The sequence below is a fragment of the Ascidiella aspersa genome, chromosome 3 (assembly GCF_963924565.1).
Source record: "Ascidiella aspersa chromosome 3, kaAscAspe10.2, whole genome shotgun sequence".
In the NCBI taxonomy this organism is placed as follows: Eukaryota; Metazoa; Chordata; class Ascidiacea; order Phlebobranchia; family Ascidiidae; genus Ascidiella; species Ascidiella aspersa.
The window spans coordinates 9,664,497-9,690,612 of NC_139449.1; the positions used below are offsets into that span (position 1 = coordinate 9,664,497).

The window sequence follows — 26,116 nt, forward strand, 5'->3', positions numbered from 1 at the left end:
ATCACAAGTAAAAAATGTTTTTAGCGATAAGCCTCTTCGCCTGTTTGTGTTTCTAAGTGGATATGCTTTCTAATTTGGCCTGTTGAATGCAACCTCAGAAAACGCGGATGTTTTACTAGAAATCAACAGCATTTGTTATGATGTTACAAATAAGGGACGATTTTAATCATCTCCGTCTACTGTCTACGACACACTTGTACATGTAACTTGGTGTGGTTTTAGAAAAAGTGCGACATTTGCTGCGCTAAATCAAAAACCACAAATTTTGTCAAATGTACGTTAACTGATATAGCAGCTCTTAAGAGCTAAAAACAGCAATTTTTATGTAGAAAATGCACTCAGTCACGTTTATTAGTGGGACCTTATTGTAAAGAAAGCTAAATACATAAATCGTCATAAAACATTACGAATATGGTGAGTTATGGCGATCCCACAAAAATTTTAGGCGACCTCACTTGGGGTCGCGACCCACAGGTTCGAGACCACTGCCTTAATCTATGCCGTGACTGCCGAAAAACCCAAATTATTCAAACAGTAAATGACGTATTAATGAAGTAACTGAGAGATAGGATATTGCCAAGAAACTAAAAAAATGATTAATTAGCGAAGCATAACGTCATCGATACAAGGCGATAAAAAATCAATAGGGTACTAGGCTAGCTTCAAAAAAGCAGTTCTATGAAACTATGCTACCAATACCTACAGCTGGCAATATTTTTCTGTCTCGTCAGGTGATGTGGATATTTTGATTGATAGCTAATTTGCCCCCTAAAGTGAGGAAATTTACCCCAGGTTAAGAAAGGCTGGCCTAAGTACTGCAACACATAAGACACTAGATGCCTTGTAATTATTGTATTTTCAAGTACAGGTGTGTGACATTTTAAATTAAGTTTGGTTTACCAAGGTACAATAACAAAAATGTAAAGAATGGACTCGGTCTGACAGTGATTTTGCAATTTAATTGACTGTGACTTAACTCATTTCAAAAAGCACTTATTAACAATAATGGTAAATGATGTAAAATTATTTGTGGTATGGTATGAATATATTGGATATATAGGACCTAAAATATGGGCAACCTTACGTCAAGAACAAAAAAATCTCACCTTTAAACACTTCCAAGACCGTGTGAAATCGCAACTGTTGCAATCGTATTGAATTCAGCTTTATATCATCTTCTATTGATTTTGTTTACTTTCTCACCATGACAACTAAATGTAAACAACGGAGCAGACTCTGCCCGAGGTTTACAAATTGGTCAACAATCATTTTACTTATCATCTACCACTAATTTTATTACTATTACTAATAATTGCCAGCCGTAGGCGCAGTCGCACAGACACGTGCGAAGGCACAGATTTAAAATAAATCCTGCAGTACGTAACCGTTGTGTAGCACTTTCTGACCTTATCGTTGTTTTGCTAGTTTTACATTGCGTTTTCGTATCTATCGCTTATTTCTAAAATTTATTTAAGACCGTTAAAATCTACATGTTTTTCATCTACGCACTTTTTGTTTCCAATTATTGTAACTTTCAGTATTGCCACTAAATTTATTTATTTTTGATGGGCAGCTCGACTCGATGACCGAATGGTCCTTTCGCTGTCCTTGTGTTATTATTTATGTTATTTTGTTTTTTCGATGTTTGCAAACATGCACAAAAATAAATTGAATCTGAATCTGAATCTATGAATGTTAATATTCTACCACAGGGGTGTCCAACTCAAACATGCCTACGTGCCAATTTTTATCTTAAAACTTCTTCCCGTGCCCAAAGTTTTTTTTTCTAATATTAAAAGCGCTTTTATACAAAAAATAAAAACAGTACAATGTTATAAAATAAGAAGTAATTGTTTGTTTTAGTAATTGCTGGGAATGTTTTGTATGGTGAATAAACGATGACAATTGGCTGTATAACAAATTTAGCTTTTTTGACAATTGGCTGTATTTTTGGGGGGCTTGCGTGCCATTTTTTATTAGGTCGCGTGCCACATTTGGCACGTGTGCCTCATGTTGGATACCCCTGTTCTACCCCCCTTAAACTCACGTGCTTCCAATAAACATTTCTTGTTATTTACTTTCAAACAACCACAACCGCGGTCGAAACTTCGGCAGAAGTTTTTTTTAATATTGTTTTACCACAGACACAGAGAAAAACCGATGCATGAGGAATTTTCGAAAAACGACAAAAAAGAAAAGCAGTGCAATTCTGGTGCGGCATGAGCGGCGCTCAAATCAAAAGCGTGTTGGCGATTGAAAGTGCAAAGTTGAGACAACTGAAATAAACAAGTAAACTGTCTGGACTTTGGCCGAAAATTTCCGCAGTCGATAGAAAGCAGAGAGATAAAGCGAATGGCAACAACAAAATTGTTATAAAGAACTCGAAAAAACAAAAGGGACAGGAAACGCAAGGTAAGTCGAAACTCTTAAAACAAAACAATGATTGATCCTATATATGCATGATGGAAAAATTGGCATTCGGCACAACAAAAAGAAAGTGGATTCAGCCATTTGTGATATAAAAAAATCATAAAAAAACAATCAGCACAATAACAATTCTATATAAGCTCTGGCAAGTATTGGAACGAACGATTTCAGTTATCGTTGCCCGCACCAGCAATCGAGTAGTAATGAAATGAACGTTAAGACAAAAAATCCAAATAAGCAACACGGTGTACAATAATTTCCAGTTCGTGATAAAAACAAATAAAAAACGGATTGGTGCTAGGTAGAATTATTAAGGATTGGTTTAATGTTTCCTTTTCAATAACGGAAGCCCTTGGAAAGTCTATCGGAAATCATTCGGATTTCAAGAAAACAAGTAATATAGAACCTGATTTCAGTAATGTACCGGTATATGAAGTTTAATGTTAAAACTAACATTATACACGGACATTATTTTATTCACAGCTATATGGTGATTAAATTCAAAAGAGCTTACTCTTCTAACCATTGAAAACGTAGGTGTGTACGACTACTAAATGCATTTTAGGATTAGAATGCTAGAGGAAAATAGGAAAATCGGCTGTGAATATAAATGTGACTTGTGCATGGAGAACACGGACAAATACAAGAACAAAATGTAAATCCTGTGATTGTTGTTAACCAGCTGCGGTCCACGCAAAAGTTAACCTATTTTGGTCAGGTTGTTCGTTTTCAATATATCTCAAACTTTATTTTTTTTAATTTTTATTATATTACAACATAGCATCTTTAAAGGCCAGCGCTCCGCAACCTTTTTTTCAGTTGGGTCACACTAAAAGCGGTTAAAAAATTCGGTGGCTTACCTACGAAATAGATGTCAAGTGTTAATAATTTACCATAAAGGTGACCGGTAGAGGCAACCAAGAGGAAAGAAAGCGTTTCACATTTTGCAATCTTTGACGCTAAAACCTTGGTATAGTTATAGTTTATTAAAAAAAAAACTGTTTCCTGCGATCGAACGTCACATTGGTTTTAAAAAAGTTTTAAATTTTAAGAAAAGTCATGACCAACTATTGTCTGGATAAGCCTAACGAAGCCTTTTTTGACGTAACAAATTTACCTATATCGCTGGCTTGGAATGCAACTAACGCTCAAAGTATTTAATAATAATTGTTCTTGTGACTTTTTTACCGAACCAGTCGATCGAGAATATTTCAGTCGATCGTAATCAAACATAAGTTGGCTACACCTGCTATATAGAAAAAAAAATACCGTCATCTTAATGCCGTTTCTTAATTCCCATTTCCAAATTTACAAATCAGGTGTGGTCATAATAAACAAAGACCATTTCAACTGGGTTAAATTGGCTTAATTTGCCTTTACAGTTAGTAAATTTACCCTAAGTTGTTAGCTTGTTATGTTCTCATAAATAAATATTTCAAGTCGAAAACGGCGCCGTTCAAACACCAACCATGACTATGCCACGTCCAAATTCCGCCGCCTTTCAAATAATGCCGATAGCAACACATTGGTCATCGGATTACAAAAAATTCCAACTCCAATGCAAAAAACGCACGAAATGTCGGATCAGGTCGAACTTGTCTTGGCCGCTGACTTGCTCAGCCAAGCGTGTCCCAGCACGTTGCTAAGCGACGGTCGGTCGTTGGGGTTCTTTTGCAGCAGAGCTCCGATTATTTCCCGGGCACCTCGGGACACGTCGCTAGGAAATTTGGTAAGCTCCCTGAAAAAATCGACAAAAGTGCAATTATACTTGGTTGTCTGATACTGGTGTGCGATAACTCGGGCGACAGTTCCTTGAAAAAATCTACAAGAGTTAGTGCTATTATTTGTATTAGGTTGTTCTATACTTGTGTGTGATAACTCGGGAGCTTGTTTTTGATTTAAAAATGAGAAATTTGGACTTGAAAATAAGATTTTGACCCATTTTAACCAAACAATATTTCTTGTGACAAAATTTAGACATTGTATAAGTATAACTTGATTTAAAAAACGATTTGTGGTATAAAGGGCTGCGTCAGTGTGTCTTGGCGTCAGAAATCATTGTTAACAGAGTTTTTGGTGTATTGACGACCGTTTAAACATATACCAATTGTTTTTCGAGCACATGCGAACACTATTAGTTAGTATTTTTAGTAACAGCGTTTAAAACAAAAAAAAAAGCTCAATGCAGTTTTTCTTAAATAAATGTTTATGTTTGTTAAGATTTACATTTTGGCTTTAAAAATAGATAGTTTAAACTATAGTGGCAACAATGCGAACACATACGATACAACGCACCTTCTTTAATACCACAAACTGCATTTTGTAAACGATTTCGATTCGAAATGATTTTGACCGTGAGTTTGAAAAAAATTGACTTAAAAAATAATCACCCTATAGATATAATCATTACCATTGTGTATATTTGTAGTTCTGCCATTGTGGTTTTGTTCAATGTTTCGCATTGTAGTTTAGCGGCAGAAGTAGAATTTTTGTTCATCCACTACACTTTTAATTACATTGCAACAATATCAAAACAAACCATAAACGAGCCTTTTAACATCTTTGTGGCGTTTAGGTATCGGTCAGAGCCCTCGAACTCAAAATAATTTTTTTGAACATACAGATGTTTTCAGTAAAAATAACATATTCTGTAGGGTGAAAAAGATTTTTTTCAATATACTTCACTCGGTCGAGTATAGCCAGTATCGTGCAATTTGTTTAGCATTGTTATAAGCTATTTCTCGGTAGAGGTATAGTACTGTTTAGTCTTCATCAATTTAATACGTAATTTAGTGATAATTATAATAGAAAAATATGTATCTATACTAGGTTTCTATTTAATATAACGATACTACAAGCAAATCTTTTTTTAAACAACGTTTTTTCAAAGGTGGCTCAAAACAGCAACCGGCACCTTTGATTTACCAATATTTTCGATCTGCAAAATACATCAAATAAGTTAACTAAGTGCGATTTTTGTTTGACACTTACATAATAAAAGTCGACAAAAAATATAGTTTATGCATGCGCCCCTGGTATGACTGTTACAAGAATCTTAAGAACCAACTGAAGATTTTAATTGTGCATATGCCAGTTACGTCACATGGCTGTTTCTATATATAAAAAAACAAATTAAACACTTCTTGGTATCCGTCTTCGTGACGCAGCGCGCTGCCTTAATGGGAAATCAAGGTACCCGGGTTTCGGATAACCTTCAACGCTACTTATCGCAAGCTCTATATCGGATCTAAGACGTTCGTCCTGTATCGTTTCTGACGACGTGATTCTACAGTTGTGCACCCCGGGCGCCAAGAAACGAAATAGACTTATTGCAAGTCCTGAGAGAATCCTAGCTGTAGCACGGCTGACATTTATGATTCCAAATAACTGGGAATATGGCTATATCAGCAACAAGCATTTTTATGTTCTTGCCTGCCATACTTGTACGTTATCACTATATGATCACTCTTTGTTTTAAACTTTTTATTCAACAATAAAGGGGTATTTCTTGGTGTCGTGAAAATCGATTGAAAAACTGTCCGTCCGATAATATATAAATGAATGCCAAGTTTTGTTGGGTCGTTTTGTGATGCCGCGTCTCTCCGCCTGTGTTTGTTGTTTTTGGACAGGAGTTTGGCACGCGGGGTGTTTTAATAATTTCGTTTTACTTTAATTGATATTTTTAATTATCCTGTCCATACCATTTATACTGTTACATTGTTTATTCAGACAAACTGACGAAACCTTTGCCGGTGACATATATATATTTTAACCTATACAATGTGTCTGACCCGAATTACTACCTTTGCTATAGGCTATTCTGCTTATACTGATCGATCAGGAATTCGACATTAATCTTGAAAGATTCAAAGGTTTCGACATAAAACATAGAGTACATAAAACATAGAGCAACGACATAAAACATAGAGCAACTTTCAACATAAAACATAGAGTACAACATTAAATGCCCAGTAAAAGTTCTAGTCGTCCTATACTAGGGTTAATCGGAACTGACTTGTGCTTTGTACAGCCATGTTTAAGGGTCCAACATATTTTTTCTACCTTACAAGGCGTTTTATGTCAGAAGATAATAAAAGCAAATTTGCGATATTTTCCGCCTAAAATATGCGGTGAAGCATTGTTTTGATCGTTATAATGCATGGTCAACTTTAGGTTGAATGCATGGTAATTTAACGCGCATAGCCCAATTGCGAAGAAATATCTGATGGCGTATATTAAAGTTTGATATTTCAACGTTGTATGTGACACCGCAGGTCAGCGAAAGGCCGTAAAGCAGGCAATCTATTAACATTCACTCTAACCCAATCGCATCTATTGCAATCGACAAAGTCGCAAATGTATTTGGCGACCCACGAATACCCAAGTATAAGTGGGCCAAGCGTCGTGTTGAAATCTGAGGCGGAAGGCATGAATCGCAGATTGGCCGAAATCTCCTGGGTGTCGTGTTTTGACAGGGCAACGATGCGATAAGAAAACCAGAAAAACCACCGGTCGGCCAGCTCTTTACACGGGGCCTGGCTGGTTGCGTTACGGCCGATTACCGACAATTTTACTATCGGCTTACCGTCGGAGTTCATTTTCGTAAGGCCAACTATGCCAGAAAAGGTTCACCTGAACTGACTGGACAAATTCCTCCAAACTCGACGAATTTTAAACCAATCTAAATAACTATCCTATTCAGTACTCGGCGTAGAATAAATCAAGCAATAACTCTGCTCCAGATTTCGTTCTTATATCTTAAGTTTTTAAACCACTTTTTCATCTATATTTTAATCGTGGATAACTAATTCCAATTTTTGTCATCAGATTGAGCAGTTTAAATTGATCTTCGTTTTTTTTATTGTTTGCCAATTTTATGCAAATGCCACTTATTAAACCCAATTTTTCTGTTTCAAGTAATCTTTAGCACTTTAACCACACAGTGGCTCATTTAAAATTCATTTTTAACGAGTTTAATTAAGTTCAAGCGAATAATCTAAATTGCGAATTTTTCAACAAACATTCTCGCCTTTCACTCGATATTTTGCTGCCCTCTGATTTTTAAAATTTAATTTAGCAAAATAGTCAATTATTTACTTTTTAAGGAGCGCCGTTTAATAGGCACGTTAGTTGCCTATTGCTTTTGGGCCTTTGGGGCGTTGCCAAAAAACTGTCAAACAGCGGAATGGAAGTATGTCGGTTCCGCGACGTCCCAATTATGACGTAGCGACATTTTATATGACACGCCTCACGTTTTCGTAGAAATGATCCTTATGTTGCATTCCAACTAACTTAGCAATACAAGGTTAAATTTCGAAATAGGAACAGACCCGAAAAAAAAGATCCAGGGTCTTACAAAACTCAACCATTTTGTTCTAACTGATTTACCTGAATCGTATTTTACTTTCCGACTATTTTTAGTTAGCGTTGTTTTTGCTTTTCAGGTGTAGCCAACTTGCATTTAAATCCGATCGACGGAAATATTTTTAGATATTCTCGATCGACTGGTTCGGTAAAAAAGTCACAGGAACAAGTATTGAACATTTTGAGCGGAATTTGCACTCGAATTCAGCGATGGAGGTTAATTTGTTACGTCAAAGAACGCTTTATAAGGCTTTTCCAGACAACAATTGGTCATTTTAATGTTCGTCTCGTGTGCGACAACTACTGTAATGAAGTAACACATATTCGACGCGATCGACCAGGTGAAATGTGGCGATCGACCGGTTATTCGCGATCGACGTGTTGGCTACCTCTGCTATATGTTATCATTGTTTTGCTATATAGTCAACAATGTCTCGGAAATGGTCAAATACTACTTACTCTCGATCTTGGCAATAGAGTTTTAACACTTTGGTGTGCTTCGCATTTCTAGTAGCAGACCATATTCGTATATCTTTTTATTCAAATGCGCCACTTTTTATTCTGGCAAAAGTACGAAAAAAACAGCCGCAGGTGATTTTACGTCATTGACATTATCGAATATGCTTTTCGACATCTAATTCAGGGGTAAAAACCTAGCAATAACTAGTTATCTTTCCCGTAGGTGGCGTATTCGCTTTTCTAGTGTGAAATCGGCTCATCGACGTCCTATATGGTGTTTTAAAACGAGCGTCGGGTTCGGTGATTCAACGGCCGATGTTTCTCGTCGCCTGTCGCATTACGTCGGAGCGTGGAAAATCGATTTCTATTTTTACACGTCGACGTTGGATGCCTGCCCTTTGACAGTTGTTTAATTATTCAGGGCGACGAGCCGACGAGGCTACCTAGAGAAAAAGTTCGCCAAGCCAAAAGACGCGAAAGTCAGGCCTGTGTTGGTTTCTGCCTTTAGATCTATCACAAAGTGAATAATCACGAGAAAGGTCTCACAGAACGCCTGTACAACTCAAAATGGTTCAAGGACAGCCAAACTATTTTGCATATTAGCACTGTAATATCTAAATCACCAGTTAAATAAAAATATAGCGAAATTTAAAAAAGAGGCTCAAAAAACACCTTTGAGGCAACACACTATTAAAGTATCCCTGCACTATAATTTTAGTCAAAGTATTAAAACGAAAAATCGTATGATACATCGGCAAAACTATTTCTATCTTTTAATTCGCAGCGGTCTGGATAACCTAGAATACGACTGTAAATAACAACATTCAACTTGTTTTCAATTTCACTATTTTTCACTATTCTTAAATAAAAAGAACGAAAATCGAGGCGAAAATTATCTTAAAAAAAGAGAAAGAATCGCTACAAAAACAAACAGTTGCTCCAATTGTAATGCACCGTGTCAAAAGTTTTAGGGCGGTGTAGTTTTCAGGACTGATTTTCCAGATAACCGAAAGAATGAATCTCATGGGCCGCATAACTAGCACCTTATTCAGTTCAGTGATCCCGAATTGTTAGCCAAACTGCAGCAGTGGGCTAGTAAAGGTTTTTTTTTTTATGTCACACACAACTGTATAAAATGCATATTAGGCAGACAAAGCTCGGTTTTTCCGGATACAATTATTTTGCGTTTTTACACAGTTTTCTGACCAATAATGTCTGATGTAAACATTACTTATCCAAAAAATAAGTTTTAGTCTTATCCAAAAATAAGCGTTTCAACTTATAGTTTTCTGATCAACATTGACTGCTGTTAGCATATTACCCTGATACGAAAAATATGACGTCAGGTTGGCCTATTTAACTTTTCCGAAGAAAGGTTAATCACCTGTAGAAATGTTTCGCCTTGTAAATTCACATTTCAGGCTGGGTTCGGTTTCGTAGTTTTGCTGAACAACGTTAATTGCTGTTTCCACGACACTTTGCTGCAACAGAAAAGCGACCTTACCGGAAGAAAACGCTCTCCGCCGCCGCACTTCGTTTTCAAAGGAGCAGCGCGAAAAGCTATAAAATGTTTCGCATGTAGTTCGCCGTGTTCGGCTAAAGCTTTTTAAGCAAATATAAGAGCCCGCGGGGCGCGCATAGCGCTAGATAGGGATCGCAGATCAATGGCAGCCAGTCGAGCCTCATTATTCCCACTTAGCTTCCTCAAAATGAAGCTATAGCCTTGTTTAAAGCATGAGTAAACTCGATAGCTGGCGAAACAGTGTTAGGACGAAGAAAGTTTGAAAAACGAACCAGCCCGCGCGTTTTAGGACGGTTCGTTGTCATACTGATAGATCTTTTTATATCATCGAACAAAATTCAACAACGTGCTACCGAAGACAAGCTAAAAATTTTATTTGCGTAACGAAATAATTTCTGTTAAAAGAACAAAGTTCGAAACCGGGCCAAGATTAAAACACAAATTACAAACCATGACGAAAAACACACCATCTCCAGCGATACAGCTTTAATTTATCTTATTTAACCTAAATAAAAGTTGGACCTAGTCGTGTTTGTTCGATTTCCAAATGTGCTTTTCGCAACTTTGTCAAATATTTTTGCCGTTTTGTTTTTCTTTATATTAAGCAACAAAACTGAAGTCAAGCTTATCAATAGACCCGAAATTTACAAAAGTTTAGGCATTATGCAAATATAAAGGGCTCTTTTGCTTAATTTATTTTTAAATTATAATACATAATTTCAAAGATATCGATCCTAAGCCAATAAAACTAAAATAAATAAAAATCGCCGTTTTTTTAACTCAATGGCAAAAAGGTAATTTACTCTTTTTCAACTTGGATTTCTGCAGATTTTTTTTCAATTTTGCATTGCAATGTAAATTTGAGCGAGTGTTCAAACGTTGAACGAACGAAAAAGCTAGAAAGTTCGGCAGTTCGGCAAGAAAAACGCATCTATACGTAATCGCGCGTCGCCGCTGTTTATTTTCGTTTGGGGCGAGTCACGACCTTGAGAGGTGATGTAGGGATTCCTACACGTGGCAAGGGTAAACGGAGGCGCGAGACCACTGGACCTTTTGTACAGTACAATTTGAACTTGCAGTGCTTGACTATTGACTATCTTTAAAATTATCTTTTAAACAGTGTTTGACTATCTTTAAAATTATCTTTTAAACAGTGTTTGACTATCTTTAAAATTATCGTTTAAACAGTACTTGACTATCTTTAAAGATTCGCTATATAAAGCATTACAAGGTGTGTGAACCAGAGGTTTCGAAGTGCGAAAATTTGTAATCTTGAGAAGAAAAAAACTTTAGTATTACAAATTTGAATGCATAGAATCACGAAAACTTGAATGCGTACTGCTGATTTAATAACAGATAATATTACGATATTCACCTAACGCCGTTTGCATGTACAGTTAATGCGATTGTAAAGTTATAATTGCATGGTTTTGTAAAAACTGTGCTATTTTTGTAGTGCTCATTAAACTAAAAATTGAGAGTAAAAAAATGAATCACTGGTTTAATGTTTAAATAAACAATTCAAACGTTTCCTGTACATGATCTAATGCAATTAACGCTTTTAAGTCCCGTGCGGTTTTACGTGATAACGCCGATTAAAAACAAACCGCGAGAAAACGAAAACTTTGCGTGCTTTAATTCGTCGAACCAAACCTTTCACCGCCGTGAGGGCCACACTTTTACCAAGCAGCTTAGTGGTAGTCTGCTGTGGAAACAAGTACTCCGGCTGAACTGACAGTTATGGCAAAAACGTTGCTGCGTTTCCAGTTTTTTGACACAAAAAGTTAATGCGGTCTACAGAGGTACTTCTAAATTTGTTTGTTTTTTTACGTCGCCGCCCACTTTTACCTAACTCGTCACCTTTATTTCTACAGTGTCCCACTTTTACTGAAACATTTATTTTAGGGCCGACAATCAAGAGACGAAAAAAACATTTGGGTAAAGAAGGAATGCAACTTCCATTTAATGCGAAACCTGTATACATTTTTCCCAAAAAATTATTTCAAGTATAATAGGTATAGGAATTGGCGTCAAATGGATGCATACTAAATACTTAAATTATTTTTTTTAAATTACATGTAGTTTGGATGCCCCAACGCCAACGCCCAACAAAAATAAAATTGCTGACAAGTCGATGCTAAGTAGCGTAAACTAAAAAAATATCTATGCTTTAAACAGTTTAGTTTTTAATGGTATTGTAAAACCAAATTAGTACATCTTTAGAACAATTCTGGATTCTGGTATGAAAGAATGCACAAAAAAGATTCACGTTCGAACTGTTTATATATATAATCTAAATATGTTGCACAAAATGTTTTATCGTTTGTTGTGTGTTGTTTTCGCCTTATGTTCACTATTGCGTTGTCACTCACTTAACTTTTCTTGCCTTTTCACGTTTGCGCCTCACCTTTCACGCTTTATTTCTTATCTTATCACGTTTTCCGTGGGCACCTAATAATTAGTTATGTTTGACACAGACACCATTTCTTTCTCTCGTTGTGTTTCGCGTAGTGGAAAACGAATGGTGACAGTCGGACTGGGCATGGCTGGGATAACCACCCGTTTAGATCGTCGTAGTTTACGCCCTATCTTAATCTCTGGTCGCTTTATATTACGCGCGTGCATTGTTTTATGTTTTGTATGTTAGTCCGCCTCTGTCGTCCTATATTATATACAATACAGATAAGTCTCGTGTAGTGCTCAGGCATCCGACAGGACGTGAAGTAGGGAGTCCTGAAATAGTTTATCGTAACAAATATTCCGAGACAATACCCGGGCAAAGTATGCCGCCCGCCAAGCAATTTAATCCGGCACACGACTCGTTTCAACAAAACGTATTTTGCAAAATTTCAGAAAAGATTTCAGAGAGTTTTGTTGATAAATTACACTTGTAAGGGATCCTTGCCGTTTTCTAATCCTACCAGCTTGTCAAAACAAGGATATATGAAGGTCCTTTTTGTAACCCAGCCTCCAAAACATCTTCTATTCCCCGCCATAAAAAATGACCTCTGATCTAGACTGCGTTTTAAATGCTAAGTTGAAATTTTTAGTTGAAATTTTTAAACCGGTTGTATCCCGATGTACAACCCAAGCAAATGCACATCGCACAGAAAACACAAGTTTCACGTGAAAGAGCTTCACGGCCCACCGCTTGATCAGCACTGTTATGCAGCATTTGGTTCAACGAAAACTTCAGTAAAGCCCACACCTGGCCAATTTTCCATTCGCAGTTTCGCGGCCGCTTGATAAACAGTGTTTATTGCCACGAAAGCGCGCCCAGAGGGACGAATGAGTTTGTGCGTCCTTGCTTCTTAATGTCAAACAGATCCGTATCTCAAACCTGGCAAAGGTCGCATTGCAGCGGCCTATATAAGCCGCTCCAGCTATATGTGCACTTTTACCAGACCGGCTCAGACGCCCAAAAAGCTCCGATAAGAAACCTACTTTTCGGCGATTTCCTTTGACGAGCGAAATGGCAGAGAGCCGCAGAGAAGGGAGTAGAGGAGAACTCCGATGCTCCAGACCGTCATCGAATCTCCGTGGTACTGTTTCCGCGAGAACCACTCGGGTGGGTAATACTCCGGCGTTCCGGCGAACTCTAAAGAGGGATGGGTTGAAAAGTTAGTGCTGTAGGACAGTGGTCGGCAACCGCCGGTCCGCGAGGAGTTCGTTACCGGTCCGTAGCAGGGTTACCAGATTAAACCTTTGATATAAACCCAAACCGTACGTAAAATGCTAAAAAACTAAGATATAAGTCAAAAACAGTTAAATGTAGTTTTCTATTCAAAACACATTAACTTTCGTTTAAACATACTCCATGGTTATGATAAAAAATCTCAACTAGTATTAAGCACTCGTGAGTATCAAAACAACCAATGTGCTGTGGCCATATGAGATGCATTGCAAAATGATTTATTATTTTAATTTTCAGGCAGGAAAGTTTTAGAAACAAACGTATATGCATTTTAATAATTTCATTAAAAAAAGGGTTGTAATAAATTACCTTTACTGAACATTTGTTGTTTTTTATAGCCGGTCCGCGAAATAATTATTAATTTTAAACCGGTCCGCAGGGCCGAAAAGGTTGCCGAACCCTGCTATAGGACATAGGCATGTCCGATGTTTTTTTTTTTTTCATATGTTGGAAAAAATATATCGCATGGTCAAATAACAAACGTTGATCTTGTTGATAAGCGCAGAGGTAATGATTTCCTGGGTAATACTCCAATATTTGGCATGCGAAGTCTATTTTAATAACAATAAATGTTAAAGCCAAATAGGTCGTGTAAATCGACATCTTTTTGATAAATACGTTTCGATGCGCACTTGTATCATTATAATTTAAAGTCACATCAAACTTCGTGATGGAATTCAAGCTATTCTACAGATCCGTGCACAGCGTACCGAAGTCGATTTTTTACTCAAAGTTCGAGGATATTTTTTTTATCGCAGTTTAAAAAATTCTAAGGAGAGAACTTGTTTGATCGCAAAATATGGTGGCCGTAATGTTTGGAATCGCATTAAAACCGATCTTAGCCGAGTACATGAAAACTACCGATACTATCACATGGTGTGGGATATTGACTTCTATCTGATATTATCGGACTACCTATTTGAAACTCTAAAGCGGGATCAAAACATTTTTTTCCTTTTTTTTTTATATATAGTATATATTTTTTCATATATATAAGATACAATTTTCCCATATATGTATGTTGTATATATAAAGTGTGGCTATTTAGCCGATTTAATACACAATTTATGCTAACATTTTATATTGAAGCCTTATTATAACAACATCAAACCCACAGCAAAACTCAATACGGGAATGTTGTTAACAATTTTTGTAAATCAACAGGTAAAACCACCTTTGCCAAATTAAAACGCTGGATACAAATTTCACGTACGTGTATAGGTCATCAGATCCCCAACCTATTTTGTTACTAAGCTAAGTCAAATCCAAATAGAAGAGTAATATTTCATATAAACAACAAACTTTGAAAACGTATAGAAAACAAATTGTTTTAAGCTTACAAAATAAGAAGATGGCTTTTTACTTTGTTTACAAAAACTTGATGGCTTAAAACATGCGTGTATGATGATGTGCCTGGCCCACAAAATTGACTCTAACAGCAATGTGGTGAGGTGCGGATTTCGCTGCTTTTATGGAAACAAACATATTAAAAGCGGAAACATCTATAGCCACAAGACGTTAGAAAACAGCGACTAAAGAAAGCAGTGCACCGCAAGTTATTTTGACTAATGGCGCTCGACAAAACTGACAAACTGAAAAAAAGACATCTAAATGCCAGTTAGCCACAATAAAGGTACACTTGAATGGACGTACTACTTATTTGCTCTTTGTGTCGCACATGGTTTTAAAATAAACTATTCTGCTTAAATTTTCTAATAGTCAATAAAAATTAAAAAGTTATTATAAAAAACTTAATCCCAGGGCTTGCGTCTCTCTTCAAATTTGAGTGCGATTTTTGTAACAAACAAAAAAAACAACCTGCGGCAGCTACAAAAAGTCGAGCAAAAATTTCCTAAATTTCGCTCTCGAGAAAATTTTTCTAAATTTCGCATAAAACATAAGTTTACCTTTGTAATAACGAATGGAATGCCTAACCCAAGTTACTAAAAAACAGCAAAGGCATTGACGTTAAGTTGAAGAAAACTAAAAAGCAGCAAAGGCTCTCACCTTTGTAGCAGCTGTTCCTTATGTAATCGCCGCAGCCGAAGTCTATGAGCGTCACGTCGATGGTCTCCGGGTTAAGGAGTATGTTCTCCAGCTTAACGTCGCGATGCAGAACCCCGCACTTGATGCAGTGCTGGAGGGAGGCGATCAGCTGTCGGATGATGTGTCTGCATTTAGAAAGCGCGTTAAAACGGTTATAGCAGTGCTTGCCAACCTTTTTTTTGTTTACTGAACGACTTTTACACCCCAGTCCACCCAATGCACTGAGCCGCTGAACCTATAGAAACAAATACTCTGTTGTAGCCTTCTACAAAAAGAACTAGTAACCGTTATCAAGAACTAGTTAGTACCTCACAATACCGATTATCAAGAAAAAGATTTGGTTATGATGTCACAAATAGAATAGTATCTTACAACCAACGTACGCTTAACTACATATTGTGACATGTATTGTATACTCAATAGTCAGTCTGGTCTTAAACCTGTTTATATATTGTGATACCTGAAAATAGTCTTATTATAATGCGGCATCTTGTACACCCTGGTACACCCCATCAAAGTGGTACACCATTTAACAATTCTGGTACACCCTGGGGTGTACAATAAACCCGGTTGAAAAGCACTGGGCTATAGATAGTAAAGCAGCTTGTATTTATTTTGCAGCTGCTATATGATAAGGGCTAAAGCGTGAGACGAACAAGCGAAGGGGGTCAATCAGTCGATTTTGAAAATTATTAAGAAATATAAACTGATGCTACCAGGCATAGAAATTTAAATAAAAAAACCGGGCCTCTGGTAATTGTAAATTTACAATTACCAGAGGAGCTGTTGATTTATCTTATAATGATTTATCTTATAAGAAAATGATTTTCAATGATTTCTACCTTAGAATATGTAAGTTTACCAAAAAGCTATACTGCAGTATAGGTTAACAACTGGAATTTATCAATCTTTTCAACTTTGATACAAATTTTGGCCTCGGAATCTGAGAAACACCCATCGTTTCAATTTAATCTATTTTGCTTGTTTAGGCAACTAGGCATGAACAAATGTCGTCATCTTATAACAGGATGGACTGTGATTTTTTTGGTCCAAAATTTAAGGTACCTATTGTAATAAAACGTTAAGTATAGGACATACCTACAGAGTTGATATAACATTTTTCAGTCGGTATGTAAAAGCATTTTTATGAGCGGTCGGTCCCAGTAAGTATCTTTAAACTTGAGCTTGAAATACAGTGCACTATACAGTGCACTTGATCAATATTTTAAACGTGAACTGTGGTTTTAATAGGGGAAGCGGAAAAATGAGAAGAGCCTAAATTTATCGGTGATGGTTGGATATTGGACTTTTATAGTTTAGGGTAACGTAAGATTATCTTCAAAATCCGCTTAGCAGTATATTGTGTTTGAAAACGTATATGACACCTTCTATATCTTACAATAGTAAGAGACATTTAATGTACCCATAAAACCCCAAACCATGTTAGTACATTAGAAAACACGCCAAGTCAATACAGGTGATTGATTCTTATGTTTGTACAGTCTTTTGTGCTTTCCAACTTAGCGTGTTCTATCATTGCGGTTACAATTAAAAAACAGCTGTGCGATACGTATAACAGCAACTTTTTTACTCAAAAAACTTGCATCTGCACTTTGCGCTTATTAAATAAAGCATGGTTTCTTGCGATTAGACAAACGATTGTGGACCCTTTGCTATACTACACAACTGCTGAAAAAAATAAATTAAGAAAAAAGACTTATTTTGCTCAACCTAGAATAAAGTAATGCGTTTGGCAGTCTTGAGCTATTTTCGAGAAACGATTTTCGGATATTGCAAGTGCATGGAACGATCAATCGATCATGTAATTCGAAGCCTGCTGTGTCGTGCTTTAAATGTTGGGTCGCATGCTTAGTCAAAAATTTGGCCTCTGATTGCCCTACTGTGGTTAATACATAGCCCGGAGGAATTCAGGATTGTATAATTGCATATTTACTGTGACCGTCAGATTTCGTTTGACATGCTTCGGTGAAAAATCTGCTAAATTCTGTCGCGCCTATAATAAATTAGCACAGGTGCAGATTTGAAATTCCCGTGGCCTCTTGTTTCCTTAATAAACAGAAAAGTGCATATGCAAATTTTGTTTACGGCAACATCGCCAGAAATTTATCTCCAATAGATATAGATAGGTAATTTAAACATGCTAGATGTCCAAATTTAAACATGCTAGATGATGAGGTTCCTAAGTTTCAAATAAGGAAACACAAACGAATAAAAAGATAAGTAAACATCTTTGAAACCCAAATTCCGTTCATTTAATATTAATCATGAGGTTATATTTCACTTTACAGGAAAAATCACATAATACCGTAATTTTAATTTTCTTTAACTTCGAAATAAAAGAAGGGAAACATTTTTATAGGGTAATTCTGTAGGCCTACTTACAAATCAAAATTGTTTTTTTTTTTATTATTCGCGCCGAGTTGTTTCTTCAATTTGAAACAATGCAATGCAGTAAAATATTCTGACCTTAGTTTGGTTTCAGTCAAACTTTTACTTCAACCAACTTTACTGTTGCGTATGCTTTAACAGAAGGTTATGGTTAACGTCTTGTAAACAGTGCGCCAATAGAGGTTGTTATTCAAGTCCAAACCATTTCGTGGCCCGGGGCTGGCAGCATGGCACTTAGAAACGGGAATCAGATATCCGCTGCACTTAGGCCCAAGGCGCAGCTATTATTATCAAAGTGGACAATCCGGGTTTCCTAGCAAACCTTGACATTTAAAAGCCGAGTCCTGTTTTCGATAGGAGTTGGTGTATACGTGCGTTCATAAAGCCACGGCGGATTTCCTTTTACCACTATAAGGGTTCTTTTTTACCGCGGACCCCTAAAATTTGATTTTGCTTCGCGTGGACCACGGTAGGCAAATTTTTTTTAAAAATTACGTCATAAATTACCGTCACAATTAACTAGACTTCAAAAATATGCGGATGATTCAATTAATATAAAGTCTAAATACATTCAGTGCTAAAACGTTTTATTTTTATTTAAACAATTTTCTTTAATAAATTAATTACTTCTTAAATATTCACCAATATTTCAATTTGGCTTTCACGGATCCCCTAAAAATAGTTCACGGTCCCCCATGGGGTTCATAGACCCCAGTTGAAGAACTCCTGTGCTATAGCAATCTACCGTATTAAGTATTAAGGCAAAGCGACATTTTGGCCGAATTCAGAATTCGTCTACTTATACACACCGAAAAAATTAAATTGCAGCTATCTCATTCCATTTGCGTCATTTGTTTTCTATTTTAACGCGGATTGGTACGCGTCGGGGATTTATCAATCACCGCACCTTATAAGAATATGTTAAAATCTGTGCAAGGCACTCTTTAATCGTACCCTGAAAATGCACGCATTGTGGTATTTATTAGAAAAAACCCAAATATAAAACGCTTCCAGCCCTGTGCTGTTTAATTGGTGTCATGTTTTTTTACCTAAATAGTCAAGTTACTATAACACATGGTCGCATTATATTGAAAACTCTAAAGTCTTCATCAAAAATTATGCACAAAAGCAGCGCATTTCGTTTACAACCCCCTCAATATATCAAGTAAAATAAAAAGGCGGGGAAGTATAGAAAAAACATCTAACATCCAAAAATATTCAGAATGAAAACTAAAAAGTGAAGTGTTTGAGTTCAACGAGTAGAAAACGAGTATCAAAATTTACGCACCACTTATAACGATAGCCTATACTGTCCTGTTATACCCTGTAAAAAAGCATTCGTTTACAAATACCAAAAAATATAAGATAAAATAAAACGAGGTGAAGTATAAAAAACACATCTAACATCCTAAAATATTTGAATTTAATGAGTAGTAAACAAGTATCAAAATTTATGCATCACTCATCAAGTATAGCCTATATACTGCACTGTTATACCCATAAACCTTTACGCTAACTCTTGTGTCTATTAAATCACAAAAAAACGACAGGTACCGACCTGGCAACAGGCTCCTTGACGCGTTTACGTTTGCTGACGTAATCGTAGAGGTCGACGGCTGGGTGAGGTCGAACCATGACCAATAGGAAGGCTTCAGTTGTTTCATGCCACTCCACTATCTCCACGATACCGTGGCTTCTCACCTGATTAAGAAAGGTCAAGTTTAAGGGGCGTATTGGGGCATTGGGCACATTAAGTTAAATCTTTAACCAGGCTACTGGCATACATATAAAGGTATTCAGCGTTAACCGGCTATACTTAAACCAATAATAAATACAAGTAAAATGAGAAACAACTTTGTATGGGTCTCTAACAGTTGTGAAACAATGATGTTCCAACTCTGTTTCTTTTTTCTTGTCAAAGGTATTACACAAAATTGCCTGGATGGAGAATTGAACATGATTTTTGTTTGTTTTATTAAGATATATGCATTACTGACGCAAGCATAACTTTCAGTTAAAAAACAGAGTAAATATGACCTTGACGTTAAAACAAAGGTCGAGTTCAAGGGGCAGTATTAGGGCAGTGATTCTCAACCATTTATGGTTTACGACACCCCTCAAAAATAATAAATATATGATTTTCAGCACCCCGACTGGAATTTTCGTTGGGTATTTTACTGAAATGGCACTATAAATGGAACCGGACCTACGCAAACAACTTAAAACATGTAGGAAAATGTCATTTTACATAATGGTCCCTAATCGTACACAAATAGTTGTATCAAGAAGCTTACCAATTGCTAAGATCAAATTCTTAAATACCTTTCGGCATCCTTGAACATTAGAAATGGCACACCAGGGCGCCTACTGTACCTCACATAATTCTATTCAGCTTTAATATGCTACTTAAACCAGTAAACCAGTAAAGCAAGTAAAATGCAACATGGTTTGTTTGTCCTATTAGGATATATGCATTAGTGCCACAAGCATACCTTTCAGTTAAAAAATTTACATTTAGGTGGTTTACACAAAAAGAGGCTTATTATAAGTAAAATCCAACTTCACACGTTTGTTTAAAGTAGTTTATATACGGTAACCCTTAACCAAGTCACCATAAGTTTCCTAATTTGAAAAGGCAATTCTTTTCAAAAAAACGTCTGGTCCTCTATTTTCTCGACATTTACATGTTGGAGTTGTCAGTGAACAACAAACTATAGACCCTATAACTGTCAATAATTTGTTATTCCATATAAATACACCCTTTTATGGACCACTTTTTGACATCGTTTAATTTGCATTTTAGGTATTATGCTTCTGCTGAGATCTTGATATGTATAATTCACATAACACGTGTTGTTTTATTATACTGAACCTTATATCGAAACTCAGTTATCAGATGAAGGAAATTTTTCTTCCGTTGTATGCAAATTAACTAGCGAATTTCGTTGAACCACGATTCGGTTTAAGGTGTGGAATTATAACAGCCTTAAGCGATATCTAAAGCACAGAAATGCAGGAATAGTAAAGCGTTGTAGAGACCGGGCATCGGTATTTGCTTTTAACATGTTGGTTTTACGTGCGCATTCGAAAAAGTCTGATTAAAAACGCTCTGGACATTTCCTTTTTCGTTTGGATCCTGCCTACCAAGGTCTTCAACTGACAAGTCAATCTCTAATCCCTGGCGCACTTGTTTTTTCTGGGAGGTAACTCTAGCGACCTGACAGTAATGATAGTTTGTTTTGTTTCAATTTAGTGGATTTCAGCAAGGTGGCCAATTCCCACTGTTGAAACATACAGTATCTACAAGAATTTGTATACTTTTGATGGTAATAACGGTACATATCATAGCAATACGATTGGATAAACTGCACAATGATCGTGGTAATTACACCGTGTGTTATTTTCCTAAACAGTAGTATTTTCTGGCGTTTCTCCGTGAAAAATGCTATACCAACAGGGTAAAAGTTAGGCCTCTTTAACCCAAGATTTAATACTTATTTATGACTATACAAAATCCCACCGCCTATAATTGGTTCGTTGGCTTACCCTAAAGCGAAAAACCAAAGTTAGAGAAAACCGAAAATAGTCGAGTTACCTCGTTGACTTGGCAGAGCAGGGCGAGTTCCAGAGGCACCACTTTGCCGCTCAACCATCCCCATCGAGTCGTACCGGCCTTGGAGATGCGCTTAATTGCAACGCGAAGTCCGTCAGCTCGTCTGTAGCCTGATATCACCTTTGAACAACATCGGTCGTGGAGTTAAATTGTTGTACCAAAGCATAAGTACAATTGCTTGGATGCCATAGGTCTAGGACACAGGTGTATGGTAAGAGCCACACATTGATCGCGGAATGTATATGCAAACAAACAAAATTATAGGCCTATAAATGTAAAATGAGGATTTAATGGCTCCCTTCTTTGACTCCGCCAAAAAATATCAAAAAAGTGAAAATCTAAAATAGAATTGCCACACAATTTTATCAAAAAAATTCAAAGACATCAATTAAAAACATACTTTGTTGGTTTTTAAAGACTTAAAATTGGGCCGCTTGACATTTTTTTAATATAAATTAGAAACAACACAGCATATAAATGTCACGGTCAGCACAGTTAAAAAGTTTTTTTAATTGTTTTTAACAACCATTGTTAACATTAAGCAGAACATTAATCAAATTCAAAGACTTTCGGAAAAACGTAAGAGTTTTCATTACTTAAATGGAATGAATGACATTTGAAGACTTTTAAAGACTCAACGACTTTGTGACAACCCTGTATAATAATTATCATTATCACTTAAATTAAAAAATATTACAGCAATAAAATCTAAAACACGATACGACCTAGACTCCTATAGAGCCTAAACAGGTTATACTTATCGGGCAACCTAAATATTCCCTAAAAGCTTAGCAGTTCGGGAGAAAAACAGTAACCAGTTTAGCACTACGAACGACAGCATAAACAAAAAACCCACCGTCCCGTTTTGTGTGTCGGACAGCACGTTATGTAGCGAGTAGAGGTCTCGGATGGTCAGTGACCTCTTGTCCACAACACCTCCCACACTCGACGAGTTGACCACCGGCTTTTTCTGGGCGGCGACGGCACCGGGCTGCTTGGCGTTTATCAGCCTTGCCGTTTCGGCGCCTTTGGATTTGCCGCTGGCCGAGTGAAGGCTGTCCGGCTTCTGGGAGACCACAACAAGCTGGTGGTGCTGCCACAGGGAGTGGGTTTCCTCGCCTTCATCCTTGAGGCTTGCGTTGTTTCGCTTCTTTCGCCGCGCGCCGAACTGCAACTCGACGTCTTCGGGCGACGAACCGCGGCGATCGCGCTCCTCGATTGCGGTGCGCCGACCGCTAGGCACCGGGTCGTGGCGCTTGTTCTTGCGGCGGAACTGGTCGTCGGCGGGCTGCGGCGCCGCCGGACGCCGCTGAAAGCTGGAGGTGCTCGAGGCTGACTTGGGGTAGCGCGGCTTGGCGGGGCGCAAGTGGCCGTTTCCCCGCGGGCGCGCGGGCGACGTCGGGCGGTGCGCGGAGCGGTGCTGCTTGCCGCCACGCGTCCGCCTCTCCTCAGTGGGCGACGTGGATGCAGAAGAGCTGATATAGGAGGACGAGGAAGATCCTGAGGACACGGAGGAGAAGCTAGACGCTGAGATGTCGGAAGGCGAAGATGCCGGCCTTCGACGTTCATCCGCCTTGTTGGAGCGGTTGCCGCGCCGCTCCGGGCGTATAAAAGTCTGCGCGTCGTAGACCTTGGTGTGCCAGCTGGCCGCTTCCGCCATGCGCGTGGCTCTGCTTGGCGGGGGGTAGGCGTCAGCCCTCTTGGAGTCTTTAGCAATGCGTTGCTGATTTGAACGGCGCGAGGAGGCCACCTTATTATCAGTCTTGGCGGAATGAGACTTTGGGCGGCTGGTGCGCTCATTTTCAGACGCACGCGTCGACTGGTAGCGCTTTTCCTCTTTCCTAGCGGGCTCGTCGCGCATTTTTGCCTTGTCGTGGTCCTTAGTAGTGCCCTTGGCCTCCGTGGACCTTCGCTGCTTGTCTTTGTCTTTGGTCTTTGGCCTTGACGACTTGCGTTCACCGCGCGATTTCGAAGGCGAGCGCGCGATTCCTTCGTCGGATGACGACGCCTTGGCGCGAGTTTCTAGCATTTGCTTGGTTTCGCGGCGACGCGAGCGTTCATCGCGCGATTGCTGAGTCTGCGGCTGAATTGCAATCGCGTGACCCGTGATGTACTTTTCGAATGGGATCGCCAATTCGGCGTTCACTTCGTCAGCCGGCTTTTTTCGGCTTGCAGACTTCTTGTCCTTTTTGTGTCGCCTTTCCTTGCCCGACTTTTCCGTTTCCCTGCTGGCATTTAAATCCTTGTCGTGGCGCCGCGGCGATTTCTTCTTCTTGTGCTCTTTGGAAGAAATCTTGGGCGTCTTGATCACGATTACACGGTTGGTGGACTCTTCGTCCAGACCTTCGCCTTTTCGCTGCTGTTTAAGGTCGCCTGCAAATTCCGCGCTTCGACTATCTCCAGCTGCTGCGGTGCTAGTCGTGTTGGTGGCCGCCGTCTCACTGCTGGTTATGGCTGATTCGCCTCTGCTCTCTAAGTTGTCCAAATTGCCGCCAAGGCTCGCCGCCGGGCAAGCGCTTGTTTTCTTAGGGCCGAAAATGTCGCCCGACTCCGGTTTCAGGCCTTTCTCAACTGAATCGACGACACCCGAGCCCTGCTGCTGCTGTTGCTGTCTTTTAGAGAATCTTGGATCTGCGTTGCCTTGCTGGCCTTCCGGCGAACTGATATCCACCTCGTCGGCGATGCTAATGGCGCTCAGGCGGCTTCTGAGCGCGTCTTCGTCGTACGCGGCATCGTTGTCCACGTCGTTGTCGCTGACGCCGCTGATAAGATCGGTCTTGCGGCGCGAATGACGCGAACGAAATGACGGGGCCCTGGCGCTGCGTTCAGCCTCGTCGCTCAGACCTAGCGACTTGTCCTCCATGCTGGCGCTTTTCGGCTGCTGTTGCTGTTTGCGATCGCTCCTGTACCTACCGCTGCTGTTGCTTGCAAACTGATGCTGGTTGCCTGACGAAGCCGGGCCCTCGCTGCTCGATTTATCGCTGCTACGCGCGGCCACAGGCGCGGAGGTGGCGGTGGCATGCCTGCCGTGATCGCAGCTCGATAAAATCTCTTCCCGGGTGCGCCTTGAGCCATTCGCATCGGCTTGAACTCGCGGCGACATCGACGCGGCGGCAGACTCGCCCTTCGTGACGCGACGCTTTTCGCGAGACTTACGCACGCCATCTCGCGGTTCGATGTTTTTCGCTTTTTCGCGGCCGCTGGCCCGCTCGTCTTTGTCGGCTTTCGAGCGCTTGTTTTTCTTCGCTTTTTCGTCCAAGGCGCGGTCCAGCGTACAGAGCTGCGCCAACATCGCGTCCAGGTTGCGTATTTTCTCGCCTCCCTCATCGATTCGATGACGGACGACAGTCTGAACCCCGCCGTGCTTTGCCGGCATCTCGCCTTGTCCTTGTCGTTTTGCTGCTGCACTTTTTAAACATTACCGGCCGCGTACCACTTCAGCCATGTTAGCACTTTAATTTAATTTAACACCTGTTTGAAAATGAAAATGATCTTAGCTTAAGAACTGCTATTACTGTATACATCAGGGGTCTTTAAACTTTTTTTACCACGGACCCCTAATTGTTTTTTTTACTTCGTCTGGACCACGTTAGGCAAGGAAATTTCAGGGATAACTCAAAATTGACGTCGCACTACAAATGGACCTCTGAAATCTGCTGATTTGGGTCAAAAAATGTTAAAGTTCAATGGAGTTTAAAGACATTCAGTGCAAAACGTTTTATTTTTAAATAAACTCTTTTCTTTTAAAAATTGCTTACTTTTTAAATATAAACTAATATTTAACTGAGGCCTTCATGGACCCCCTAAAACTAGTTCACGGACCCGCAAGGGGTCCACGGACCCCAGTTTAAAAAAACCTGGTATACATGTTTGTTTGTTTAATTCACGCATAGCGAGTGCTGTTGGTGTCGAAAAAATATCCTTTCTGGAAGACGAAATAACATTTGCGATTTAAGCAAATATAAACATCATTATTTTTGCGTAGTCCTGTTTTCACCCAGCCTTCTACATTGTTAAGCGTGTCTGCGTTTTCTTGTTTACATAGCGGTGGCACCTGTCACAAAAGAACTAAATGCCGTATTTGCCAAGCCGTATTTAAGAACTAAATGCCCATGCCGTATTTAATTTTTCACAAAGCTAAAAATTAGAGGACATTCATTCTAATTAAGATATACTGACAGTGCCTTTCCTAGCGATATATATATATATACACAAATCAAAAACAGCTCCTCAGGTAATTGTTAATTACAATTACCAGAGGAGCTGTTTTTTGATTTGTATTGCTATGCCTGGTAGCAACGGTTTATATATATAATTGTATAGTGTTGACCCTAATTGCTAGCTTTCCTTGTGTATTCTGCTGAATTGGAGGGAAGTACTGTAAAATTCTATTTTCATGTTTTGATATGTACAATTTCTTCAACTTATCAAAAAAACTTTTATCAAAGAAATACAATTTGCCAATAGTACCAACTGGGATTACTCTTTAGGCATGTTTGCATGTTTTAATATAAAATTTACAAAAGTCCGGTTTCGGTGAGTTGGAAAATGTCACGTTCGTCCCGATACTCCATACCAGATC

The 26,116-nt window shown here is 38.7% G+C and overlaps 1 protein-coding gene across 1 annotated transcript; it reads right to left on the minus strand.

Annotated features, from left to right (window-relative positions):
* Window positions 1–2,115: 2,115 nt before the first annotated feature.
* LOC146159115 (uncharacterized) lies at window positions 2,116–24,910 on the minus strand. Its single transcript, XM_083384867.1, has 6 exons — window positions 22,391–24,910; window positions 21,517–21,654; window positions 19,480–19,622; window positions 15,474–15,637; window positions 13,217–13,370; window positions 2,116–4,165 (listed from the first exon to the last, which is right to left on the minus strand). The coding sequence occupies exons 1-6, from the start codon at window positions 24,908–24,910 to the stop codon at window positions 4,012–4,014; spliced, it is 3,273 nt and encodes a 1,090-aa protein (XP_083240993.1). The 3' UTR covers window positions 2,116–4,011.
* Between the last annotated feature and the right edge of the window lie 1,206 nt (window positions 24,911–26,116).

What these genes read in the sequence shown, in the direction of transcription:
- LOC146159115 (XM_083384867.1), bottom strand. Translation starts at nt 24,910, where the DNA reads ATGCCGGCAAAGCACGGCGGGGTTCAGACTGTCGTCCGTCATCGAATC. An exon ending in CCGACACACAAAACGGGACG is followed by an intron (nt 21,655 to 22,390) that starts GTGGGTTTTTTG and finishes TGTTGTTCAAAG; the next exon opens with GTGATATCAGGCTACAGACG. An exon ending in TCAAAGGAAATCGCCGAAAA is followed by an intron (nt 4,166 to 13,216) that starts GTAGGTTTCTTA and finishes CGATTTTTTCAG; the next exon opens with GGAGCTTACCAAATTTCCTA.